Source organism: Plasmodium sp. gorilla clade G2 (genome assembly GCF_900097015.1).
Source record: "Plasmodium sp. gorilla clade G2 genome assembly, chromosome: 10".
Classification (NCBI taxonomy): Eukaryota; Apicomplexa; class Aconoidasida; order Haemosporida; family Plasmodiidae; genus Plasmodium; species Plasmodium adleri (nom. inval.).
In genome coordinates this window covers 228,350-254,769 of record NC_041702.1, presented here as the reverse complement: position 1 = coordinate 254,769, position 26,420 = coordinate 228,350, and the positions used below count along the sequence as shown (strand labels likewise).

Below are 26,420 nucleotides of genomic sequence, written 5' to 3'. Positions count from 1 at the left end.
ATATATATATATTTTATCCAGATTAACTATTCAAACAACTATTACAATACCAGTCATTTTCAATATCTGGTGGATTGTCAACAGAATATTTACAACATATCCAATGATACCATTTTTCACATTTATCACATCCAATCCAATTCAAACCGTCCGCTGGCGAACCATCACTTAATTCTTCATAATAAGATTTACAGACTGGACAATATATTTGGTCTTCATCAACAGTATCAAGACATTTTTTAATATTAACTTTACTTTCTTCTTTTAAGATATTAGTATTACTATTACTATGATTGAAAAAATTATTTTTGACATTAATATTTTTTTCATCAATAATATTATTTTTAACAAATGGATTAAGGTTATTACTTATATTAGATGATAAATTATCTTTATTCAATTTATCCATATTATTTATACTTAATGAATTCGAATTGGTCAATGTAGTTAATTCTCCAGTATTAATACTTTGTGCATTTTTACTTTTACGATATCTTCTTTTTTTCCTTCCATCTACTTTTTGTAATTTTTCATTATCTACATTGATAAAAATATTTCCTTCACTGAGTGCATTTTTTCTAGTGTTCTCTAAATTTTTATCTTTATATAGATATTTTTTCCTCTTATTTTCTATAAAATTGAATTTGGCATTTTTATTCATAATATTGTTTTGAGCATTTGGTATATTTTGCATATTTTGAATATTATGCATATTTTGCAAATTTTGAATATTTTGCATGTTTTGAAATTGAGGATTTGGGAAATTGAACATATTATACATAGGAATAAAATTATTAGGGATTGCATTATTATTATTATTATTAAAAGGTTGTGGTATATGGTTATTATTATTTCCTTGGAATTTTTTAACATATTGCATAAAACTATTTTGTATAATATTATTAATATAAGTATTACTTCTTGAATTGATAAGGGATACATTTTGAAATGATTTAAGTTCTTCTGTTTCATTTTCTGACAAAATTGAAACAGCACTTTCTGTTAAATTATCATCAACAAAAATTTTATTATTATTTTTAAATGACACATTATTTTTATTATTAGTATTCATAAATGATTGTTTGTTGTGTTCATGATCTAAATTAAATAATGGATTATTTGTATTATGCATATTATTTTTGTTCGTTAAAAATAATGGATTGTTATTAAATTTGTTGACAAAATTAGGAGGTACATTATTCATATTATTCATATTATAGAAATTATTAATATTATCATGATGTTGCATATCGAATGGCATGTTAGCCAATGTATTAGATGGTGTTCTTGAATTATCATCTTCATTTGATAATTTTATATATTTATGTATATTATTATTACTACTATCATTATTATATAAAGAAGAGGGATCCAATAAATTTTTATTATCACCTATATTTGTGGTTAGACTCATTTTCCTTCTATTATCAATGTTGTATTTATTGCTACCTTTAGGTGATCGTCTCATATCATGTGTTAGCAAATTCGTATTTTTTTTCAATATATTTAATTGTGCCTTTTCAAATATATTTGTAAATGGTTGTTCTTCAATTTTAATTGGTCTCATTAAATAAATAGAGCATTTTTTATTTAAGTGGTTAAATACATATGTACCAATTAAGAAATTATATAAATGATTAAATGGATTATATAAAAAGTTTTCAAAACAAAATAATTTATTTGCATTAATAAAATTTATGAAATTACTTTTCTTACAATATTGAAATGTATGTTTAAAACAATATGCTTTTTTTGGATTATAAATATCAACTCGACCAAAAAAGTTATCCATCTTACAACCTAGCAAAATACCACAAGATATATGAAAAGATACATCACAATCGGTATTACTACATGTAATAACAACTCCATGTTTTATTCTACAATAACTACATATTCTTTTATTATATCCATATTTAACATCATTAACACTATTTTTTTTAGCATATGCAGTATTTACATATTCTATACATTTAGGATGACCAAATAATAATTCTTTCTTCCCTTTATCTTCAAAACAATTTAAAAATCCATCTAATCTAGGACAATAAGAGCAGAAACCTATTTTCTTTTTTACATTGAAATATTCACATCTAGGACAAACAAATTCATTATCATTTTCTTTTTTATCACAATTTAAAAAATTACTTGAATCGATAGATTTTTTATAAATACCACCACTAGTTCTTTTAGTTTTACAAATTTGATTATTTTCTAGAACATTCTTTTCATTATTATGATTTAAATGGATATCGTTATTTTTGCTACAAGAATTATTATGATTGTTATCAATGTTAGATTGTTCTTTAATATTCTCATTAATTTGAACACTTTTATGATCGTTCAGAATATTTTCATTATTATTTTTTTTTATATTTTCATCTTCATTTTGATTATTAGTACTACTATGTTGTTCATTTGCTGCATTGGAAAAATTATTATTGGTTGTGTTGTTTGTATTTAAATTATTATTAGTAGTATTTTCTTGAGAAACATTTGGTTTATTCTCTCCATCATTATTATTACTATTATTACTATTATTATTATTATTATTATTATGATTTATATTATCAGGGTTAGGAGGTGGCTCTACTGGTGGTCGATATTTACTTGGTCTACCTACCCTCTTAACACGGAATGGATTTTTATCTTGATTATTTTTATTAATATTATTATTGTATACACTAAATGTATTATATAATTTTATATCATTATTTAAATAATTTTTCATTATATCTATATTCATTCTGTGACAACAGAAATAACATATATATACATTACACATAGTACATTTTTTTAAAACACTTAATGATCCTAATCTTCTTTCTTTTTTTGTTTCTAAACTTTCTTTTATATTATTAGCATAAGCTAATTTTCTTAATTTGAGTGTCATTTGGCTATTAGATAAATTATTATTTTCTACAGTTGATAATTCAACTTTTTCTTCTGTTAATTTTTTGTCTTCTTTGTTTTTATCAGAATAACTTGCTTTAGATAAGCATACACTACATAACATTAAATCTTTATTATTTAATAAGGATAAAAATTTACTAAAAGATGAAATGAATGTATTATCATCATCCTTATTAATTTTACATATAGTAGAAGAATTTTTTTCTAATATTAATTCTGATAATTTTCTTAATTGATAATCATTAAAATATGGATATAAACATAAAATATTTTCAAAGTTTTTTAATTTTTTATATTTATCACTTAATATATTACTATTAAATTCTTGTATATCTTTTTGTATATTTAAGAAATCATATGACAATAATTTTAATAAAGTATCTTCATCTAATAAATTTTCATTATATATATTTTTGAAATTACCTATACTTATAATATTATTACATTTTATATTACTAATTTTATTTATATTTTCTATATCGAATATATCAATTTGTATGTTTTTCTTTCTATTGCTGTTTTCTAGTTCTAAAAATTTCTTTTCTCCTTCAAAATCATTTTCTGATTCTTCAATTTTTTCGTCCTTTTGGTTTATGTCACTTAATGGGTATATTTGTATTGATGAATGTTCTTTTGAAGCAAGTTCATTATCACACATTCTGTCGTCTGTTTTGTCATCCATCTTATCATCTTCTTTGTCGTCCATCTTATCATCTTCTTTGTCGTCCATCTTATCATCTTCTTTGTCGTCCATCTTATCATCTTCTTTGTCGTCCATCTTATCATCTTCTTTGTCTTCCATCTTATCATCTTCTTTGTCTTCCATCTTATCATCTCCTTTGTCTTCCATCTTATCATCTCCTTTGTCTTCCATCTTATCATCTCCTTTGTCTTCCATCTTATCATCTTCTTTGTCATCTTTTTGATTTCGCTTAATAAAATTACTAACGTTCGAACTTCTCCTCCTCGGTCTTCCAACCTTTGTTACTTCCACTGTATTATTAAACATATTACTTGCCTCTTTTAAAAATGGATTGTGATCAACATTTTGATAAATATCATTATTAAAATCGTCCATAAGATTAATATTATATTTTTTTACATGTTCATTAAACTTATCATAATTAAAGTGAACAAATTCATCAAATACAGATAAGGATGATAAAGATAATAAATTGAACAACTTAAAATCACATACTTTTAAATATGATTGTAGTAAATAAGCATCAAACATTTTAGAAATATTTAATTTATCTTCTAATTTATTTTTATTATATTCTTTTTCTCGTAAAATTTGATATCTTCTTAATATTTCTGTAGGAGCTTTTCTTTGAGAATGATTTGAACAAAATAAAATTAATTTATTTTCATCATTCAATTCTATTAAATATTTAGGTGATGATGTAGCACAAGAAATATGGTAATATTTATAACAATCAGGGACATTACATTTAATAATACCTGTAGTATTTGTTCTTAAACATAAGGAACATTTATATTTTGTTTTTTCTTTATTATTTATTTCAATCTTATTATTAATAATACAATTACTTATTATAGCACACCTAATATGACACCACTCATTTTTCTTTTTTGTTCGTTTTATAGGACCACCACCTATATAGAAAGCATCAAATTCACATATACAACAAGTAGGTATTTTAAAAACAAAAGAGCAGTTCATATTATGATTATATTTTAACATTAAATTATTTTCTTCGAATTCGTCATTATATGTACTAAAGATATGATTTCTTAATTTTGTTTCATTATGAGTAGAAAAATAATTAGAATTAAATTTGGATTCTAGACAATTATTATAATCTGAGCTTTTTTTCTTTTTCATTCCGTACATGGGTTTATTGTCTGCAATGTTGTTATTTTGTTCACATTTTATTAAAGCACTATAATTAGCAAGAATATTATTACTATTACTATTACTAATACTATTATTATTATTATTATTATTATTATTATCTGTAGTATTTGTGGTAGTAATATTTGTAGCTGTAATATTTGTAGAAGCAGTATTTGCAGAATCAGTACTTGTAGCTGCAATATTTGTAGCACTATTATTTGTAGTAGTATTATTTTGTGTGCTTGTATTGTTATATATTTGACTGTCATTTGTATAAGTATCCGAGTTGTGAATAGGATTATTTATATTATCATTTGTATTATTATCATTTGTATTATTATCATTTGTAATATTATCATTTGTATTATTATCATTTGTATTATTATCATTTGTAATATTATCATTTGTAATATTATCTTTTATAATATTATCACTTGTAATATTATCATTTGGTAATATATTACTTGTTACATCATTATTTGTTATATTCTTATTAGATGTATTATCATTTGTTATATTATCACTTTTTATTTGAAAATTATTTTGTAACATTAATTTACTTAATTTTGTACTTCCAGGTGGTCTACCTCTTCTTTTTACTTCTACTTGTATATTTGGAACTGAATTTTTATTAATATCCTTATTTATATTAAGTTTATTTCTATTTCTAAATTTTTTTCTTCTTCTATCTTCTTTTTTATGTAATTTACTTTGTAATAATCTATACAACTTTGTACGTCTATCAATTTTTTCGTCTTTTGTCATTTTAATACTTTTATCGAAATCTTTTTTTTTCTTGTCACTTTTTACATTTTCAGTAGTATTTGTTTCTTCTTTTTCTGATTCATCATCTGAATCATCTACATATTCAGTAATAGAAAAGGTTTCTTGTCTAAAAAATTGAAAATTGCTATAAATATATTCATACATATTCAATGGACAATCTATTTTATTAACAACAATAGAATTGAAAAGTGTAATATATTTATATTTATCTTTATTCTTAAGAACAATTTTTTCAAAAAAATCTTGAGCATCATTTATTTCGATATTATATGTTTCTTTATAATAATGTATATCATTTTGTGTATCAAATAATAAAACAATAGTTTTTCGTTTATATAATAATTTTAATATTTCTTTATTTACAATAATTTCTTCAGCAGCATTAAATGACTTCATTTCCCTTTTTAAATCTTCAACAATATTATTACTACAACTATTACTATTATTATTATTATTATTATTGTTGTTGTTGTTGTTGTTGTTTGGGTTGTTCGTTTTGATATTATATTCATTCGTTGTCGATTTAAATAAAAGATCTATATCTTTTTTTTTTCTTGGACAACTTAAACGCCTAATAATTTTAAAGGCATTAGAATCGTCAATAAAATAAATCTGACTTCTTAAATAGGAACACAAGGGACATATCCATTGTTCTTCATCTACATTTTTGTCATGTAATTCTTTATTTTTATTATTTTTAGATGACATGCTGGTATCTTTTTTTTCTATAGGTCCTTTACTTTCTTTTTTACCAGTTGCATTATGAGTTTTTATTGATTTACCTGTTTCTTGGCTATTTGGTTTATTTTCTTCAATATTTAATTTGTTTTTATCAACATTTTCATTTACATTTCCCTGAGGTATATCGTTGTTGTTATGTATCGTTTCTGGGTTATTGATTGAGTTCATAAAACTAGCACTTCTATTATTATGTATATTATCATCATTATTGTTATTATTATCACTATTGTTATTATTATCATTATTATCATGTATGATTTTATTATTTGTATTATCATCTGATTTTGAGGACTTATAATATGGTAACACTAAATTATGTGTATCACACTTATTACTATCTAACTCATTTTCCTTTTTATAATCATTATGATTGATATTTAAATTTTCATTACTATTGTGTTTTTTTGGAGCCTCATTATTTGAATGATACTTGTTAGTTGGATATTCTTGTAATTCATTTTTTAGTGGTATTGTATTAAAAGAACTTTGCGTCGAATTCATATTAACATAATTATCTGACATTAGATATTCCATTATATTTATATTCATTTTTGGGGTCATAACTTTTTTATTTTTCTTTTTGTGATTAGTTTTATTATTACTTTTGTCATCTTTTTTTTTTTTATTACCATGACGATGATCTGGATTATAAGAATCTTTTATAAAACTATTATGATTTTTAACATGAGTATTTATATTGTTGTTATTATTATGATTTTTATCTTTATTGTTATCTTTTTCTTTTTCTGCTTTTAGTTTTTGTTGCTCATCAACTTCATCATCTGTTGATGCTTTTTTATTTGAATTATAATTCTTAATATTTTTTGAACCACTACAAAATGAATGCATAGGAGTATAACAACAATCACAGAAAACGATAGGATTATCTTCCCAGTCCTCACCAATATTACAAACATTACATAAAGCTTTTTCAGTCCAGCTATTTGGCAAATGAGAACTATGATTAATTAATAATCTTAATTTTAAAAGATCTACAATTTGTTTTGATATGGTATATGTATGTTTAGTATTTAATTTATTTTTTAAATATTCATTTATATAAAAATTAATCATTTTATCTTCAATAGAATACCAATATTTATATGGTTTCTTTTTCTCACTTTTAATATTACCTATTAATTTACCTATAATTTTTTTTTGTTGTTTAATATTATGTACATAACGAGAAAATAATACAAAAATTTCTTTGTTAATATTTTCAATATTTTCATAATTCTGCAAATTAGCTTCACTTACATTATTCATACTATTCATACTATTCATACTATTAATATTTAGAATGCCGTTTAAATGTTCCATATATTTTTTCTTTTTTATTAATATATTTTTTTTATTTTTTTTATTCTTCTTCTTCTTTTTCGACTTTATTTTATTGCTATATAAATTTTTATTTATATCTAATGATGATATTATACTATCACTTTTTATATTATTATTGTATACAAAAGAGTTTTTCTTCATTTCACTATTTACATTATTAATATGGTCTGTGTTTGAATTCATTGCATTATTAGTTGAGTTTGCATATTTTCTTTTTCTTTGTAAACTTTTATAATATTTTTTAAAATTAATACAATATATTTTCTTCTTTTTTGTAATTGTATTGTTATTATTATAATTAACATTAAGAATATCTGTTCTGTATTTGTCCAGATTAATATTTGTTAATACAAATTCAAAGTAAACACAAGATTTATATTGATTTCTTTGTAAAGAAAATGTGGAATTACTAAATGGAACACTACTATTATAAGGCATATCAAAATGGAAATTACTTAAAAAATCAAACTTACTTGAAATATTTCGTTTTTTCTTTTTTAAAGTTGATTTCTTTTTTTCATTTTCTTTATAATAAGCACATTTATCTTCATCTTCAGAAATATTTTTTTTTTTTTCATCTTTCATATTATCATTACCTTTTATATTGTTAATATGGTCATCCTCACTACATAATTTTTCATCATCACTATTATTATTATTATTATTATTAATAGATGATATTATTTTTTCATTATAATCAGAACAAATTATATCTTTTTCTTCTTCACTATTATTCTTATTTATAACAATATGTTCATCAGATACATATATATCTTTTGATTCGTTCGTACTTCTCTCTTGATTTTCATTTTTTTCTTCATTTTCATCCTCATCTTTATTATCCCTATCAATCTTATAATTGTTTTCCTTACTCTCATTATTTATGTCTACCTTAGGTATATTATTATCACCATCAATATCATCTTTATTCTCATTATTTTCATTCAATTGAGTAATAGCTACATCTTGAGAATTGTCTTTAGTGCTATTGATATTATCATTTAATTTTTCAGAAGATTCATTATTCTGTGTATGATCTGGTTTATCATATTCATCTTTATTTTGTTCTTTCGAATTTTTTATTTGATCTATATCCTTAAGTTCATCCTCAAAAACATATTTATGTTTATTTTTATTTTGTTTATTCATCATTGCTCTTTTTAATTTTTTATTAATATTGCTTATATGTATATATTTAAGTTTATCATTATTTCTTTTCAAATTTTTTATTTTATAAAATAAATTTGGATATTTCTGGGAATTATTACTTTCTTTTTTTTTCTTGATTTTATCTATATTTTTTTTTTTAATTTTTTTAATATTTTTATCTTTTGTCCAATATGGTAAAATATTACCTAAAATAATTGGTAAGGATTTATATGTTTTCAGTTCATTTAATATGGTATTATAACATTTTTCTTTATTTTCGCTAGTCATTTTAGGATTAAATAAATTTTTCTTATCACCAAAAGTTATTTCTGTTAATAATCTAGCTAATGTTTCTCTTTCATATATATATTCTTCATTGCTGGTTAATTCTGATTTTTCTTGTTCAAATGATACACTTTTTCTATCTTTTTCTTGATCTATATTATGATCTGTATTTTTAATATCATCACATATTGTATTAACATTATCATTATTTTTAATTGTTTCTTCATATGGTTTTATATCTTCATCTTTACCTTGATCTGTAAAATCATAAGATTTTGGAATATAAATAGAAATATGCAATCCGTTTGGTATTGGTTTATTTTGTATATATGGCAATTTTCCTATGCCATCATATTTTTTATTTAAAAAAGGGTTAAAGAAATTATCATCATATTTTGAGCTTCTGGTGCTTCTTTTATATTTATCCCAGTATATATTATTATTATTATTATTATTGTTGTTGTTGTCATTATTTTTATTATTATCATCTTTTATGTCATTTTCATTATATTTCCTTATGCGAGTACCATGGCTTTTCCTCATAAATGCATGTGGATCTTTAACCCTAGGTTGATTATTTATTAAAACATTATCATAAGGTAACATATTATTAGTTGCATATGGATATCCTATTTTATCTATATCTGGTATTATATTTTTATCATTTATATTTAGATTGTTTGATGTCATCATCATATGTTTATTCATAACATCATTTCTTATATTAGGATTGATTGAATTATACATATTCATAATATTATGATTCATAGGATTTATATATCCTTGCATTGAATTTTTATTATTATTATTTATTTGACTATTGAAAAAAGTAGGTTCATTAGGATTCATATTATTCATATGATATGGATGCATATTCATCATATTTTGTTTGTTAAATAATAGAGCTTGTTTAAACATATCATTATTAGGTACATTGTGGTTAGGATGAAAATTATTAAGGTTGTTCATATTATTTATATTATTTATATTGTTTATACTATTTATATTATTTATATTGTTTATACTATTTATATGGTTTAAATTGTTTATATTATTTATATTGTTTATATTATTTATGTTGTTTACATTATTTATATTATTTTGATTTTTGTTTAATACACACCCCCTATTCATATTATTATTATTATTATTATTATTATCATTTTCTTGAACATTTACATTTTCTTTATTTTTATTGTCCTCATTATTTATTCTTTCATTATCATTTTGGATAATCGGATTGATCAAATCAATAGAATTTATTTTATTACCTACAACATCTTCCTTTTCTTTATCTTCATTGATTATATCAACATTATTTTTAGACATGTTTACTATTTTATTTTCTTCCTTATGTATATTAATATCATCATTTACATCTTTAAATAATGTTGTATCATTTGAGGTTTCATTGTTATTTGTATTTTTTTGTAAATCATTTACTGACATATTTTCTTCATCTGTAGTCTTTTCATTATTTGAATTAACATGGATGTCTTTATCTTCTTCCTTCAGAGTAACTTGATGTTCCTCTGTATTTTTATTGTCTTCTTTGTTATATAATTCTTCTTTCTGTGAGCATTCCAAATTTTTATCTAATATTTGATGGGTGTCACAAACAGGATTGTTATTATTATCATTATTATTATTTAATATATTATTATTATTATTATTACTATTACTATTATTATTATTACTATTACTATTATTATTACTATTACTATTAATATTATTATTATTGGTTGTGTGCGCATTTAAATCATTCAATGATGTAGGCATAGGTTTATTATTATTTTCTATCATTTGATTATTAATATGGGTATTCAAATTATTGAGGTTGTTATTATTTGGAAGAATATTATTATTTACATTATTTATAGAACCTTGATTTTTAAGAAACATATAATTTTCGTCTTTATTAAAATAATTAGGATTTCTATACATATTCTGAAAAGGATTTGTAGGATGCTCATTTCTTAAATTTAAGTGATGTAATGTATTTAATAATAATTCATTTTTCGCCATAGGCATAAATTCAAGAATAGATTTTTTTTCATCAAAATTTATAACATTTTGAATTTGATTATTTAATATTTTATCATTCATATTATTCATGTAACTATCATCTGGTTTATTTGTTCCTACACCTAATCCTGTATCTCTTGTATATATATTACTATTATTTATGTTTTGATTATTATTAATCATAACCCATGGAATATTATTATTTGGAATACATTTGTTATTATTATTTGATATATTATAATTCTTATTATTCATAAGATTTATATTATTTATATGGTTTATATTATTTATATTATTCATATGATTCATATTACTCATATTATTCATATGATTCATATTACTCATATTATTCATATTATTCATATTATTCATATTATTCATATTACTCATATTACTCATATTACTCACATTATTCATATTATTCATATTACTCATATTACTCACATTATTCATATTATTTTCATATTGCATATCTGTAGCTGCACACAAAAGCTTCTTATTATTATTTTCATTTTTATCATTCCCATTTAATTTTATTTTTACCGAACTTTTATAACAATTAATATTTTTAAATAATTTTTTATTTATCTTCCTCTTTTTAATTTTATTACAAATATAATCAGTACATTTTATATGATTTTCAAATGCTGATATTATACTTTTATCAAAATTACAAAAATAATAATTATCAATATTCGTCCAAAATTGATTATCATCTCCTGTTTCATTTTTTATATTTCCTTCTCTAAAATTATTATTTTCATTATTACGTCTATAATTTGATCTTCCTCTTTCCATCATAAATTTATATAATATTCATAAATTTAAAAAATAAAATATAAGGACAAGAACGACGATAGATACATAAAAAAAATAAACAAATATGTATAAGTATAAATGAACAAGGTATATTAAAAATATAAAATTAACTCAAAAAAAAAAAAAAAAATATATATATATATATAATATAAATATATAATTGCCTTAAAAAGTGGCCAATATATATTCATTCATATTATATTTATAAAAAATGTTACAAGATGAATATATATATATATATATACATATATTTTTTTTTTTTTTTTTTGGTCCATATATTTATAAATGCTACCCATCGAACTATTCAAATATTCATTCTTATCACAGTATTATTATTTTTTAAATCTTTCTAATATATATATATATATATATATATATACTTGTTATAAAAAAAAAAAATTACAATTTTGTAATATTATAAATATTACATATTCCTTTTTATCGAAAAAAATTTAAATCTGACCCCAATTATATACATTATAGTTCACAATAGTTGTATTTATATACATACATACATATATAAATGCATACATATATACATACATATATATATATTACATATGTACATAAAAATATTAATCTTTCTTTTTTAATTTATTAAAAATATTATTTATTCAACATAATATGCACACAAAAATTATGGAACGAATTTTCAATATTATATTTTTAAGAAATAATCTTCTTTTATAATATATAAATATATATTAAGATTTATATAATATATATATTATATATAATATATATATATATATATATTATAATATATAAAATATTGAAATATCAATGTTTCATGCGCTTTAACTTTATTTTTTTTTTTATTTTTTCTTTTTCCTTTTAAATATAATAATATTATTATAAACAAAAAAAAATAAAAAATAAAATAAATAAATAAAGATATTATTATATATATTATAAAATCACTTAAAAAAGGAAAAAGATAAATATATAAAAAATATATATGACTTTATATATATATATATATATATATATATATAATATATTTATATATCAATATATAATATATATATTATATACCAATGTATTTGTTATATAATAAATATGAATATATATTATATATATAAGTATTATCAAATATACATATATATTATATTATTATGAATTACATATATATTATATATTATATAGGTATATTATATATAATATATAAAAATGTTATAATCATCTGAAGGCGAAAAAAAATGTCAGTAGAAAAAAAAAAAAAAAAAACTATATGAATATTTGTATACATGCATATAAAAATCATATAAATATAAAATTCATTTAGTAACTCTCTTCTTTTATTTAAAGTATAAAATATAAATATTATATTATTATATAAAAATTATTAAACATATAATTATATATATTATATAATATATATATATATATATATATAATATGGTAAATTCGTAATGAAATTTATATAAATTAACAAGTATATATATATATATATATATATATACATATAAAATATATTATATATATATATTATTTAAATATATATTTTTATTCATGTACCAATATTATATAACAATGATAGAAAGAGAAAATATCATTGCTTTCTTTTTATTTATAATTGCTTAAAAGAATGTTATATATATATAATATAACTATAATTTTTTTTTTAATAATATATATGATTGGAACATAATCTGAAAATATTTGAGGAAAATAAAATAATATATATTAAAAATATATTATATATATTATTTATTTACCTTATGTTTCTTATATATATATATATAATATATTTTATTATTTATAAAATTCTTATTCAGTTATTTTATTCTTTATAAAATAAAATATTATTCCACTTATTAAAAAATAATTCAAAATATAGGAAATAATCAAATGAAATATAATTTTTTTTTTTTTTTTTTTTTATGTTTTCTTGGCAATTTTTATAAATTTATATTTATAATTTATTTTAATTTTTTTATTAATCCTTCCTTTTTTAATTGTACTCCATTTTTTTTATTTGTATAATATATGAAAAGTAATAGACCACGTTTCCATGAAAATTTTTTATTTTATATTTTGTAAATATTAAAATCATGATTTCTTTTTAAAAAAAAAAAAAAAAAAAAGAAGCATACATATATAATATGTATGTATATTATGGTAGTTATAAAGAAATATATATATATATATAATATATATATCAAAATATATATTTGTATATCATTATAGATTTTATTTTTAAAAATATGTAGGATATGAAATAATATTTATTAATTATCCATATAGATTACATAAAAATAAAATTTACATTAATAATGTAACATATATTTATACAATTGTTCATATTATAATATCCAAATAAATATAAATATTTTTATATATTTATATTGAATTATAATTATAATCATTTTATCATATATAATTTTCTTTAAACCAAACCTTCTTCCACTCTCGCAAATAAAAAAAAAAAAAAAATTAAGAGACTTATTTTATAAAAATAATAAATATATTAAAATTATTTTAAAAAAAACATTATAGTATATTAAACATATATTAGGGGCTAAAAAGAATTTGAAATTTTTATTAACATAAAAATATTGTCGTCACTCCAAATTATATATTATATGTACGTAATTATTATTATTCTTTTTTTACAATACGGATGTAAAATATTTAAAAAAAAAAAAAAAAAAAAAAAGGATGTTTGTTGTTAAAAAAATTTTATTAAATTAAAAATAAAATAAAAATATATAACATATAAGATATATTTATAAAATATATAACCTTTTTCTACACATATATATAAAAAAAAAAAAAAAAAAAAAAAAAAAAAAAAACAAACAAACAAATAAATAAATAAAATAAATAAATAAACAAATATATAATTATATATATATATAGTACGTGCTTCATTTATATAGTATCATTTATTACATCCGTATCAGATATATACAATTCTTTTATTCGCTGTATTGTTTTATCCATTATTCGGTGTAGTGATGTAATTCCCAATATGAATCCTTCATCACTCTGATTTTTATTTAAACTTGCATGAGCAAAATCAATTATATATACATGAACACTTTTAAGAATTTTTTGATTTAATTTATTTTGTAAGATTATATTTCTTTCTTGATTTGATAAAGATTCATAAAATACTTTTTCAATGTTTAATTTAAAGTTTAATATTTCTTCAAAATTAATTTTATCTTGATCACATAATTTATTTTTTTTATCTTTATAATAAAAAGAATTATTCTGTTCATCATTTGAGTTAATATTATCATTTGACATAATTACATTGTTTGTTTGTAGATTTTTTTTTTCTATTTTATCTTTTGATGAATAATTATCTTCATTTTCTTTTTTCGAAGGATCTGAATCAAATACAAATAAAAGACTTGTTCCATAGAATGCAAAATAATTTTGTTCCACAAAAAAAATTTTCATTTCTTCTAATATGATAAGTATTTTTTTTATTAATAATATAGATAAATGTATATTATCACATGCAGTAAAATAAGATATAAATGCTTGTACGAAATTTTCGTCATCTTTTATAGAATGTGCATCTTCTTTCGATATAAAAAATGGTTCTTTCTTTTTTTTGGACCATCCTATTAAACTAGTTAAATGAAAACCATGTGATAAACATGATCGATTTTTTGCTTTCTCAATTTTCTTTTGTATAGATTCTTCATTACAATCATCACCATATAATCTAATTCCCATTTTAATATCCATAACACAAGGATGTCTCATGGAACTTAAAACATTACTTAGACATATAGCAGTTTTATGCTCTTCCTCTTCTTCAACTTGTGTTACATCTTGATTATTTGTATTTATATCTAATGGATATAAAGAATCATCATTTTTTAACATATTACTTTTTTCATTCGATGATACGTTATATATCATATTATTCGCAGCAGCATTATTTGTATCATTATATTCTGTCGATTCTTTATTTTTAAAAATTTTGGATGCAGACCATTCAATATATGTCTTTTTCATATAATCCATAAAAGTATTATTACTAATCTTAGGCGTACTATTATCATCACTAAATTCCTTATTTTCTTTTTGACTAATACTATTAATTTGATTTAGCTTTAAAAATATATGATAACAAGGAACTGTGAATTTAATAAATTGCTTACATAGATTATGTTCACGTTGATCAAAAGGAAGTTGAATAGAAACATTTTCTATAGTTTCTTTATTATCTAAGATGGAAGTATAATTGTTCTTTGTTCTTGAAATGTTTATTTCTTTTAAACAACTAAGATATAGCCAAGCATAAAAGAAAGCTTCAGATTCTGAACACAATTTAATTATTTTTGTAATTTTATTATGTACAGGTAAAATCCATTGATTTCTATGACCACTTCCATAAAAAAATATAAAACCTTTTTTTATTTTGGTATACATATTAAAGGTATTTAATACTTGATTTTCATTATATTTTAGATTGGTTAAATCGCAATTCATATAATAATTATTTATATGATTTTCATTTGAAGAATTAGGACCCTCTACATGATTATCATCATTAATATATGTTAAATGATTATGTCGTTTATTTGTATTATTAATATTGTTTTTATTTTTATGGTTTAATAAATTAGCAATGAATAGTTTATTTTGATTAGTTTTAATTTTTCTTTTGGATTTATTTTTATTAGAATTCAAATTATCATTTTGATATATTTTATTATTTTTATTTTTTTGTTTTGTATTAATTTTTGACCTTTTCATTTGTACTTCACCATTAATATTTATAATATCATTTAGTTTTTTTTTTTTTTTTTTATATATATAATTTTTTTTATTTTTTTTTTTTTCTGTGTGCAATAGATTATTATTAGATGAATTATTATTATTATTATTATTATTATTATTATATATATTATTCAACCCACGATTTATTTTGAGTTTTAATTTATTTAATAAAATTACCTTTCGACGATTACAAGTACTACTACAAGAACTACTATAATTAATATCATCATTTGATAAATATAAATCACTTTGGGATATATTAGAAATAGTAGTTGAAGAATCTGTATATTTAACACTTTTTTTTTTAATAAATATATCATGTATATTTTTATTAGATATATTATTATTTATGTGTTTTAATTTGTTTAATTTATTTTGCATATATGAATTCATAATTTCATTACTATTAAAATAATGATTATTTTTAGTAACTTGTGATGATTTATTAATTTTAATTTTAATTTTTCTTTCTGGATTGATTTCTCTACCTTCCAATTTTTTTTTTTTTATAAATTCATTATATGTTGGTAATTCTATATCTAAATGGTATGGTTCTCCTTTTAATACGTTTAAAAAATATTTAATAACTTTATAAGTAGAATAATGTAACAACCCACTTGTAATTAATTCTTTCGTTCGAGAAACTACATTATTATTATTTGTATATAATTTTCTAAAATAATAATTTATATCTTTATTGTTATATTTATCATATGATGAACATTTTAATTTATAAAAATTTGCATGATCACTCATATTATTTTTATTCGTAAAATTATTTTTAGGGTAATTCACAAATTCATTATTTTGAATACAATTTGTTGCAACAAAGGATTCAGCATAATTTTTATTTTTTTTTAATGTCTCATCAGTATTATTATCTAAATTGTAATTATTCAAATAATCATTATCATACATAATATTATTATTATTGATAATGTCAGCATCATTCATATTATCACATTTGTTTTTATTATTTTTATTATTTTCATCATTTTCTTTTTTTTCTTCATTTCCATTTAACAATATTTTGGATGAATCTTCATTAGAAATATATTCCTTCTTATCATTCGTAACATTCATCTCTTTATCATTATCATTATCATTATTTTGTTGCAACCTTTTTATAAATTCTTTGTCTCTAGCTGTATTTTTATTTTTTTTTATTAATGCTTTAATACAAGCTATTGTGCATTTAGGCAGATAATTTAAATTGTATCCACCTTCTAAGACTAAAATTATTCTGCCATTACAAAATATATTTGCAAAATGTTTTAATTGAAAAGTCATCCATTGATATAAATTATGTGTTAAGTTACATTCTCCTAATGGATCATTAATTGATGCATCGAATCCACAAGAAATAAAAATAAATTCTGGTCTGAATTTTTCTAATATTGGTAATAATAAATATTTAAAAACATAATACACATCACAATTATTATATCCTTTTTCTAATGGAACATTAATATTAAATTTATATCCTTCCTTTTCTCCTAATTCATTTTTCGCACCAGTTCTAGGATAAAATAAATTTTCTTCATATATTTTTCTAGATTTCTTATTTTTTTTTTTATACTTTTTATCACTATTAGGTGATTTATCAAACTTTATTCTTTTCTCTCCCTGTGATATATTGTTACTATTGTTACTATTATTATTATTATTATTATCATTATCATTATTGTTGTTATTATCATTATTTTTCTTCTCATCATTATTGTTCTTACTTTCATCATTTTCCTTGGGGTCATTTTTTTTTTTTTTTTTTTTTTTTTTTTTTTCTTTTTCATCATCCTTTTCAATTTCATCACCATTTATATTTTTATTTTTACTCTTATTCTTCTTTTTATTGGCACGCTTTTTTTTTTTTTTAATCTTTTCATCTACCTTTTTATCAAATCGATGTATAGAAAAACAAAGAACATCCTTGTCGCCATAAAATATTTCTTGAGTCCCATTATCATGATGCACATCCCAATCAAAAATGAAAACCTTTCTTATCCCATATTTTTTAAAAATATACTTACAAGCTACACTTATATTGTTAAAAATGCAAAAACCTGAAGGATGGCTTCTACTACAATGATGACCAGGAGGTCTAATTGCAGCAAATCCACAATTAATATCAGTAAATGTATTAACATCATTACAATCATTCATATTATAAATGGTTGAAGAATAACTTCTATATGGTAAATTAAAAATATCAGAATTATTACTATTATTAAAGAATGTATTATTTTTAATATTCTCTTCAATATTATTTGAACAATTATCCTTCTCACATATTTTATATAAATATTCTGATTCGAATACATTTTTATTATTACATTCTAATATTTCATCTCTGTTTTTATCGTAATGTACAATTTCTTCATCTTTCTTCAAAGCAGTAGGAACAATAATATCTTCATGATTACTATTATTCGATATGCTTAACTTATTAGACATACTCAATTTATCACATATAATACTTAATCTATTACCTATAGCAGATTCATTATTCATATTATTATTATGGATACTATCACTTTGATCGTTTTCATTATAATAAGAATTATTGCTACTATTAGTATGGTTGATATAATCTTTTTTTTGATTAATATTATTCTCTTCATTATATGATTCGTTTGTATGTTCATCCTTCTCATTATGATAATTACAATCATCCGGGTCTACCCTTAAATTATTTTCATCAGATATAATATTATCATTAATAATAACACTATTTATATTAGGTAAATCACTTTGCATCTTTATCTCATTCTTATAATTATATATAGAACAATGTATATTACTATTACTATTATTATTGTTTATTTTTTTATTTTTTTCATTGAATTTATTCATTTTATATACATTGTTATTATTACGAAATAAATCTAAATTATTAAAAGCATGGTTGTTTGTACTTGTCCTATATAAACTACTCTCCGATTTTGAACGTCTTAAAAATTTTTCATGATACATTTTTTTGGAGTGATAATTTCTTTTTATCGAATTAGTATTGAGATTTTTATAAAAATCATAATTATAACGTAAGGACTTTTTAAAATCTATATATTTAAATTTATCTTTTTTATCACATAAAATAGCATCACATAAATTTAGTAAACCGCCGATAGCTCTAATAGAAACAGTTCCTGTATATGATGTATAATATGTATCATGTTTATCAAATGGATATATAACACTTTGATTATTATGTTTTAATTTTTTTTTTAATGAATAAAAAATATTATTAATATGTGTACTTGAATGACATTCTCTAAGTTCATCATATAAAGCTTCTCTACATTTTATTTGAACCATTTTATTTATTAATTTCTTTTCTTTTAAAGCTTTAATAATGCATTTAATACGATCTGGACTTTCTACATGATTCTCATCAAAATGTAATTTTTCACACATATATTCTTCATCACAAACGAAACCAATACAATCATATTCTACATTATCATTTAAAAGGTTTAGATCATTCATTTTCTTCATTTTCCTTTTTATTCTTTCTTTTTCAAAAATTTTATTATGTTTATAATAATTCCGACTATTTATTGCTTGTTCATATATTTCATGTGGCATTTGAAGTGGTATTTTATCTTCACAATGTTTTGTATATTTGTAATTACTAAACATGGAATGATTATTATATATATTGATTTTATTATTATTATTATTATTCAAACAGTAGTTATCATATATACCTTTATGTGACATATATAAATTTTTTTTTTTGGTAGTGCTATATGTTGAATTATACATTTTATCCTTATTATTATTTATTTCATCATCATCCATATATAATAAGTAATCGTTTGAATTTTCTTTACTATTAAAACTTGTAAAATCATCATGACCTTCATATTCAATATAAAAATTTTTTTTTTTATGTATATTTGTATCTGTATTATTCTTCAAAGAAAATAATAAATTATCGAGTATATATTTATTTGCATTAATTTTTTCATCATTACTAAAAAAAGAATCATTTAGATTTTCTGTTAACAAGGATTTTTTATTTTTTTTAATTTTCTTAACATTATTTATAAGATCTGATTTAATCTTTTTATTATTTTTATTACTTTTATTATTTTTATTACTTTTATTATTTTTATTACTTTTATTTTTTTCACTTTTTTTATTATTTTTAATTTTTTCACTTTTTTTATTTTTTTTATTAATTGATAATTTTTTGGCATATTTTGTATTTATGTCACTTTTTTTTTTTTTTTTTTTTTTTTTTTGTATGAAATGATAATTAATTTCATTAATTTTTTTTTTTATATATATAGGAGATGTATTACTTTCTGGGCTTACTTCACTATCAAAACTATTAAGAGATATTTTTTTTTTTCCCTTTTTTATATTCTTATATCCTATTATGACAACATCACTATTATTTTCTTTGTCGTCATAAGTAATATCTTCATCATATTTTAATTTATAATCATATTTTTTTATATCATCATTATTTTGTATATCATCACAATTTATGTCTTTATTAATATTCTGTTCATTTCTTCTATATTTACTATATTTCCTAGTTGTACTATTTTTACTATCTAATGGGTGTGTTTTATTTTTTTTATTTTTTTTTTCATTATATTGTAAGTTGGATTCTCTCATATATTTGTTTATATCATTTATACTTTTATAACTGTCTACAATAAGGTTTTTAAACATGTTGTCTATTTGAGGAATAATATCATTATTATCAAGTGTATTATCGTGATCAATATTTAAGTTGGTATTCTCATTTTTTTTCTTATGATTTGTAATTTTTTTTTTCATATTTGAATGTTGAGAGCTCTTACGGTTAATTTATGCTTTTAACATATAATTTATATGTCTTGAGTGATATACATATATATATATATATATATATATATATATATATATATATATTAAAAAATAAACAAAAAAAAAAAAATATATATATGTGTAAATATATATATATATATATATATATATATATATATATATATATATATACATATGTTTACATATATATAATAAGATAAAATGATGTGTAAAAATAAACAAATAAGCAAACAAATAAATAAACAAATAAATAAACAAATGGATAATATATATATGCCTATGGTTGTGTATACTTATTTTTTTAATAAGTTGTAGTTTTTATTAAGCACATGTTTCTTATCATCTTTTTTTTTTAAATATTCTTGGAGACAGTACTCTCGAATATTATATATCAGGTTTATTCATTTAAGATAATAAATATATTATGATATGGTGGTAAGGACAAGCAAAAAAAAAAAAAAAAGAAAGAAATAATAATAAATTAATAATAATAAAATTAATATTATAAAATAAATAATAAATAAATAAAAATAAAATAAAATAAAAAAAAAAAAAATGTGAACGCTTTGGGTGTTTATATATATATATATATTTATATATATATTTCTATATTTATAGCAAAAAAAGAATTTAGACAAAACATATATATATTTATAAATATATTCTCATTGATTTTCATATTTTTTATTAAACATTAAAATAGAAAAAAGATTTATGTGTACACACATAGTTATAAACATACAAGAGAAATAAAATATATATTTTTATTTTTATGATTTTTTTAAACATTATGTTAAAATATCTTATAGAGAAATTTGATACATATATTAATTAAATACTAAAAAAATAAAGATACATAGAAAAAAAAAAAGGATATAAAAAAAATAAATGATAATAATATATTTATATACATTTACATATAATATACTGAAAGAAAAAAGGAGAAATGTTATATAATTATATATGCATGATTCATAAAACAATTATTTAAAAAAAAAAAATAATAATATATAAATAAATAAATAAATAACTTATTAAAACTTATTAAAAATTATTAAAAAATATATTTATATAATTATGTTCTAAAGGAATATTTTAATATACATCTTTCATAATAACTCTAATATTAATAAAATGGGTTATATATATATAAATAATATATATATTTTATATTTATATATATTTTATTCATTTATTATTTGTATTTATGTACTTTATTGGGGAAGAGAGGATATTTCATATATTATTTTTTTATATATTTTTTTTAAATAATTAAAAAAAATTGGATTGACCTTTTTTTTATCATATAAATATATATATATAATACAATATATTATATTTAATAATATATATGTTTGTATTTATATTTATCTATATTTATTTTCATTTTTTTTAAAAATTATACTTTATTCAGAAATATCCTTCATAATGAAAATTAAAAAAATATATTATATATATAACAAAAAAAAGATAAAAGATAAAAGATAAAAGATATATGATATAAAAAAAAAAAAAAAAAAAATTCATAAATAAATAAAATAAAATAAAAATTAATAATCTTTTGAATATAATAAAAAAATATACTATATTAAATATAATATATATATATTTATATACGTTTTATTTTTTTACTTTAAAATAATATACATGATATATTTAAAAAATATTTTTTTTCTTTTTATTTATTAGCATATATTATTATACATATTTGTATGTATATATTATATTTATATATATATATAAATATAGTATAGTAGTATATATTATGTATATCCAATAAAAGAAAAAAAAAAAAAATAAATAAATAAATAAATATATATATATATATATTTATATATTAATATATTTTTTTTTAAAATATATTTTATATATACATATATTATATATATATATATATATATCTTATGATTGCTTATTTGTTGTACTTTTATAATATGATTTTTTATAAGGATAAATAAATATTTTTATGAAAAAAATATTTTTAATAAGAAATATTATTAATTTAAATATAAATTTTATGTATGTAATAAAATTGTTAAAATTTAGACCAAGAAATAATAAAAGGTTTTTCTATACTAATTCAATTTTATGGGTATAAATTTGTTAAGTCATAAAATGTAAGTTTCTCTTCATATAATATATATATATATATGTATATGTATATTTATTTATTATATATTTAAAATATTTTCGCTGTTTAAAACTGTGTGTGATTTTTTTTCTTTCTTTAACAGTAAGAACATATTTTCTTTTTTTTTTCATACCTAACCTGTGCATTATAATATTATATATATATATATATATATTTGCAAATGTTTTAAAAATATATTTTTATATTTGTGTAGTTATAAATTATTAAAGTTTATATATATATGATAATATCATTAAAAAGAATGTGATACAAACATATATGTATCTTTTTCCATATATGTAATGATTTCTTTTTCTTTTCTTTTTTTTAAATAATATATGTGAAATTATATAATATGTAAAAATGGATATAAAAATGTGCAATAGTGATAAAAAAAAAAAAAAAAAAATGGACATATAAAAAAAGTATACAATATATATATATATATATATATATATATATTGATTGTATTTCACTTTTATTAATTTGTGTCGTCGTGAGTACAGTATAATCTTAGTAAGGGTTTTAGTGGGTCCTTTAGAATTACATAATTACCATCTGGTTTTTCTGCTAAGTTATCAATAACAAATCTAAGAATACCCCACATATTTTCATATTTGAGTCCGATTTGTGTTGATAAATCTTTTGTTTTATGTGACTGTATAGAAAGAATATGATGATTATCTGAATCATTAGCATTTTTTCTTGAGACAAAACCTAGCTTAACATCATCACAACCACTTAATAATGCTTGTGATATAAATTTTTGTAATTTAGATGTATTATTACGTATTTCATTAGCTAGTAGAGCTCCTTTTTGGTTTTCAATTTGTGATCTCCAATTTTTATGACTTTTAATATCATATTCATTTAATGCACATACATAAATATATGATTTGTTGACACCTTTAATTTGTGAATGTATTTCTCCTCTTGTTATTAATGTATAATTTTTTTTATTATTACTATGTATTAGTGGTGGTATTTGGAATTTTCTATATCTATATAATATATCATTAATTTTCATATTTTTTATATTAAAATTACTTGATTCGAATTCTTCTGCAACATCATTTTTTAATATAACTTGTTTTCTAAATCTTTGATTTATTTTTACAGCTTCTATACCTAATGCTTGTAAACTATTAATTTTATTTTCATTATCTTGTGTTGGTGCGTCTATTGAATTTTCATTAACAGTTAATAAATCTATTATAGAATCATCATCTTTATCTATTACTATTTTATTACCTTTTTTTTTTATAAGTATATGCCAAGAATATTTAGATTGAACACATGACATGAGACAAGATAATATCTGATCTGTACTAATAATAATAATATTATTTTTATTATTAGTTTCTTCTTCATTTGTAAAAATTTTATTTTTATATTCAGAATTTAATATATTAATTAAATTATTATCTTCTTTAGTTTTTGGTATTAAATTAATTCCTTCTTTAATATGATGAAATAATAAAGGTGGATTCTTAACATTTATATTTTCTATTTTTTTATCATAAAAAAAGCTTTTACCTTTATAAAATAGATCTTCTACTTTTAAATTATCAATTTTTATTATTTTCTTAGGTAATTCATTAAACATCATTTCACATTCAACAGTCCACAGTGGTGTTGGTTCAATACTCCATTCTGTAAAGATTCTATGTCTTGCATTGATTCTGGCTGTTTTGGCTTGTTGTAATAATTTCTGTTTCTTTTGTTCAGCTGTTTTTATTCTACTACTATATAAATTATCTTCTTCTTGTTGTTTCTGTGTAAAAGCTTGTGTAGTATTTTGTTTATTATGTATTTTCTTCTTATTAAATATACTACCTTTTTGTTTTTGACCAGCACGTAAATCCACAGTTTGAAATTGTAACTCTTCTTCAAAAGCATTAACATCATTCGAATTTTTATTTATATCCTTTGTATTCTTTTGATAACTATTCAAAGTAAAATCGCATACTTTTCCTATCCTTTCAAATTTCATAGATGGCTCAAATTGATATTTTTTTATATCAGGCATACAATAATTTACAAGTTCCTCATTTTTGGAATCAGGACCCCACGTCCTGTTGCTAATAACTCCAATCAAGTTAAAGTTCGACATTGTCATAAAAAATAAAAAAAAAAGGGGGATATCTATATTTATAGGTAAAAAAATTTTTTTTATAAAAGGTCAAAAATGTTATAGCCTATAGTATGTGCCACACTATATATATATTATATATATTTTTTACTTTTTATATTCTTGCACTTAATAAAATATATTTAAAATATATTCATTTATAAATATGAAAGGAGCACCTATTTAAATATTAAAAAAAAAATAAAAAAATAAAAAAATAAAATATTACATATATATATATTACCTTGTAGTATTAATATTTTTATAAAAGTACATATAAATAAATAAATATATATATATATAATAATATATTATAATTTTTACTTGTTTAGTTATATATGAATATGTCATTTAATTTTTATATCCTTTCAACAATTTGTAAAACAAAAATATATATCTATATAATTATATATATATATATACAAAAAAATTATTTTATAAATATAAAATATAACTTGTTTCTTATATATTAATATTATTCTCAAAAATATATATATATATATATATATATATATATATATATATATATTATATATAATTTATTATATAATGAAAATGTAAAAATATTAAAAGCTTATATAAATATAAAAATAAAAAAAAATTATAAAATATTAAAAGTCATAAAAATTCATGGAAAAATAAAAAAATATATATATAATAATATTATTATA

The 26,420-nt window shown here is 19.1% G+C and overlaps 3 protein-coding genes across 3 annotated transcripts; all 3 read right to left on the bottom strand.

Annotated features, from left to right (window-relative positions):
• Window positions 1-22: 22 nt before the first annotated feature.
• Window positions 23-11,899, bottom strand: PADL01_1006600 (conserved Plasmodium protein, unknown function; the record flags this gene model as incomplete). Its single annotated transcript, XM_028682118.1, has 1 exon — window positions 23-11,899. The coding sequence occupies one exon, from the start codon at window positions 11,897-11,899 to the stop codon at window positions 23-25; it is 11,877 nt and encodes a 3,958-aa protein (XP_028538427.1).
• A 2,892-nt stretch (window positions 11,900-14,791) lies between these two features.
• Window positions 14,792-21,457, bottom strand: PADL01_1006500 (histone deacetylase 2; the record flags this gene model as incomplete). The annotated part of the gene is made up of 1 exon (XM_028682117.1): window positions 14,792-21,457. The coding sequence occupies one exon, from the start codon at window positions 21,455-21,457 to the stop codon at window positions 14,792-14,794; it is 6,666 nt and encodes a 2,221-aa protein (XP_028538426.1).
• A 2,642-nt stretch (window positions 21,458-24,099) lies between these two features.
• Window positions 24,100-25,731, bottom strand: PADL01_1006400 (eukaryotic translation initiation factor 3 subunit 7, putative; the record flags this gene model as incomplete). Its single annotated transcript, XM_028682116.1, has 1 exon — window positions 24,100-25,731. The coding sequence occupies one exon, from the start codon at window positions 25,729-25,731 to the stop codon at window positions 24,100-24,102; it is 1,632 nt and encodes a 543-aa protein (XP_028538425.1).
• Window positions 25,732-26,420: the final 689 nt, after the last annotated feature.